The sequence below is a fragment of the Hemibagrus wyckioides genome, linkage group LG21 (assembly GCF_019097595.1).
Source record: "Hemibagrus wyckioides isolate EC202008001 linkage group LG21, SWU_Hwy_1.0, whole genome shotgun sequence".
Lineage (NCBI taxonomy): Eukaryota > Metazoa > Chordata > Actinopteri > Siluriformes > Bagridae > Hemibagrus > Hemibagrus wyckioides.
In genome coordinates this window covers 17,299,788-17,301,928 of record NC_080730.1, presented here as the reverse complement: position 1 = coordinate 17,301,928, position 2,141 = coordinate 17,299,788, and the positions used below count along the sequence as shown (strand labels likewise).

Genomic DNA, 2,141 nt, shown 5'->3' with positions numbered 1-2,141 from the left:
AAAGAGCCGGGCACATTCGATAATACAGGCTTTATCTCATTCAAGCAGATAGAAAGAAATAAAATAAGTAAGCATATATATGAAAAGTCTCATGCTACAGGGACATTCAGTAGCTTTTTATTCATTTAAGGACATAGACTAGGACAATAAAAACTTTAGAAATCTTTCTGTTTTATATTTCGATGTGATGCATAGTTTTAAAATGGATATTATACATCACATACATGAGCATCATACACAAATGTGTCATGATGCACCTATTAAGCATTATAATGTCTCAGGTTTCAGTAGAGTACAGGAATGAGCTTAAGGAATGTTTTGTGTTCTGTTCGTCCAGCTGTTCATAGCCGTCAACGTCAATGAGAAGGCTCATCCACTTCACGTCCCTGACGTCATATCTATTTATACCCTGTGATAACAGAAAGACCGAGATAGCATCAAGGAGAGGATAACACAGGGATATATAAAGGGCGCAGAGACACAGAAGAGTGCAACAAGTAAACAGCCAGCTTGCTGCTAGTCAGGATCGTACGGATATACGACATGTCTCAGGTACGGGCTTGTGTCGAAAATTACGTTAATGTTCATTGTCACAATCAGATTTCTTTAATCGTCTGATTCAATTCCTCAGCCAGGAGAGGTGAAGAAGAAGAAGCGTCCGCCGATGAAGGAGGAGGACCTGAAAGGGGCTCGCAGTAAGCTGGGCCTGAAGGGAGAGGTGAAGAGTAAAACATATGAAGTCATGGTGGAGTGTGGTAAGTATTTACATATTACTTATTCTCTTTGTTGCTTTCATGTTAAGATACAGGCTTCACATTGTCACTCTCACTGATCTCACAGTATTTGTACTGTAAATATTTACAACAGTTCTGGTCTAAATTGATTGGTCTATAAGTCTGAATAAGTCTGTGTGCTGGCTGACAACAACCAATGGCTTCTTTGGGAACTATATTCTTAGACGTAGCCAAAACCAAACGTTTTACAATATTAGAAGTTGTTTTGCAAAAATGTTCCACATTCGTTGGTTGTTGGTTGAAAATGGTTAGTTTGGGCAAATTGCTGTGGCAGAAAAGGAATAAAACTCTGCAAAATATGATATTTTGGATTCGCCACAGGCCGGATCACACCACCACACTGGTGATTATTTTACTGTAACAGCACATCCACAAGTGTGTCTTTCCTCACATCATAGATCTGTAGAGCTATGCATATACATGTGTATCAACCAGTATATCGTGGCTTACAAGCACTGTAATAGAATAAGGGTCAAAAGTATTATGGGATGTGTTCTGTGATAAGTCCGTTATCCCTGATTTCAGAACGTATGGGCAAGACAGCTCCATCAGTGTTTAGCGGATTGCGTACCGGAACAGAGACGGCACTGGACAAACCCAAAGCTCCATCAGGAAGTGTCTTCGGCAAGTGATGAGATCAAAGAAACCATCTGCAGAAAAGGGAAAGATGTGTGGCAGCCCACTGTGGCCCAGTACTTTAAGAACCATCTGCAAGAAAAAAGGGCTGGTGTCTAGATATTAATTGACTGAACTGGAATTTGGAATGGCATATATCTTATTTCTAAATGTTGAATTACTTTTTGTATAATTTATGTTTTCTTGACAGATACACAGGTGTTTGGTTAATTCTTTAATTCTCATTTGAAGTCTTCCTACATTTTATATATTAAAACAGTAATGAAAATGTTCATTCCTTTTCCTCCGGTTTTAGGCAAATTATTTGATTTCTTGTGACAGATTTCAGCTGACAATAGTATTACAAGTATTCACCCATAAAGATAGAGGTCAAAGTTAAAATATGAAATATTTACTCATGTTTTTATAAAAGGATATGAAGAACATTTGACCACTCTCAACTTGTTTCAGTGCAGAGGATCCATAAACAACATGCACACATACTTTAGCTTAACACAACGGCCCACTCAGCCACCACAGAAGTTACTGTACAGCCCTGATGCTCCTAGTTCAAATCTGTAATTCATTTCATTAACTTAATTCAGAAAAATAATATATGTGCAAAATGTCTGTCTGTAAACACCAGTAGCTCAGTGGGATAATGAAAGTGGTGTTTTTTACGTGGAATTGGAAACATAAGACAACATGAGTAAGGGATTATACTAATCTAAA

The 2,141-nt window shown here is 37.9% G+C and overlaps 1 protein-coding gene across 1 annotated transcript; it reads left to right on the top strand.

The window, feature by feature from the left end:
- Positions 1-262: 262 nt before the first annotated feature.
- Positions 263-1,702, top strand: mustn1b (musculoskeletal, embryonic nuclear protein 1b). The gene is made up of 3 exons (XM_058373151.1): positions 263-552; positions 632-755; positions 1,320-1,702. The coding sequence occupies exons 1-3, from the start codon at positions 544-546 to the stop codon at positions 1,424-1,426; spliced, it is 240 nt and encodes a 79-aa protein (XP_058229134.1). The 5' UTR covers positions 263-543; the 3' UTR covers positions 1,427-1,702.
- The last annotated feature ends 439 nt before the right edge of the window (positions 1,703-2,141 follow it).

What these genes read in the sequence shown, in the direction of transcription:
- mustn1b (XM_058373151.1), top strand. An exon ending in TGAAGTCATGGTGGAGTGTG is followed by an intron (nt 756 to 1,319) that starts GTAAGTATTTAC and finishes CCCTGATTTCAG; the next exon opens with AACGTATGGGCAAGACAGCT.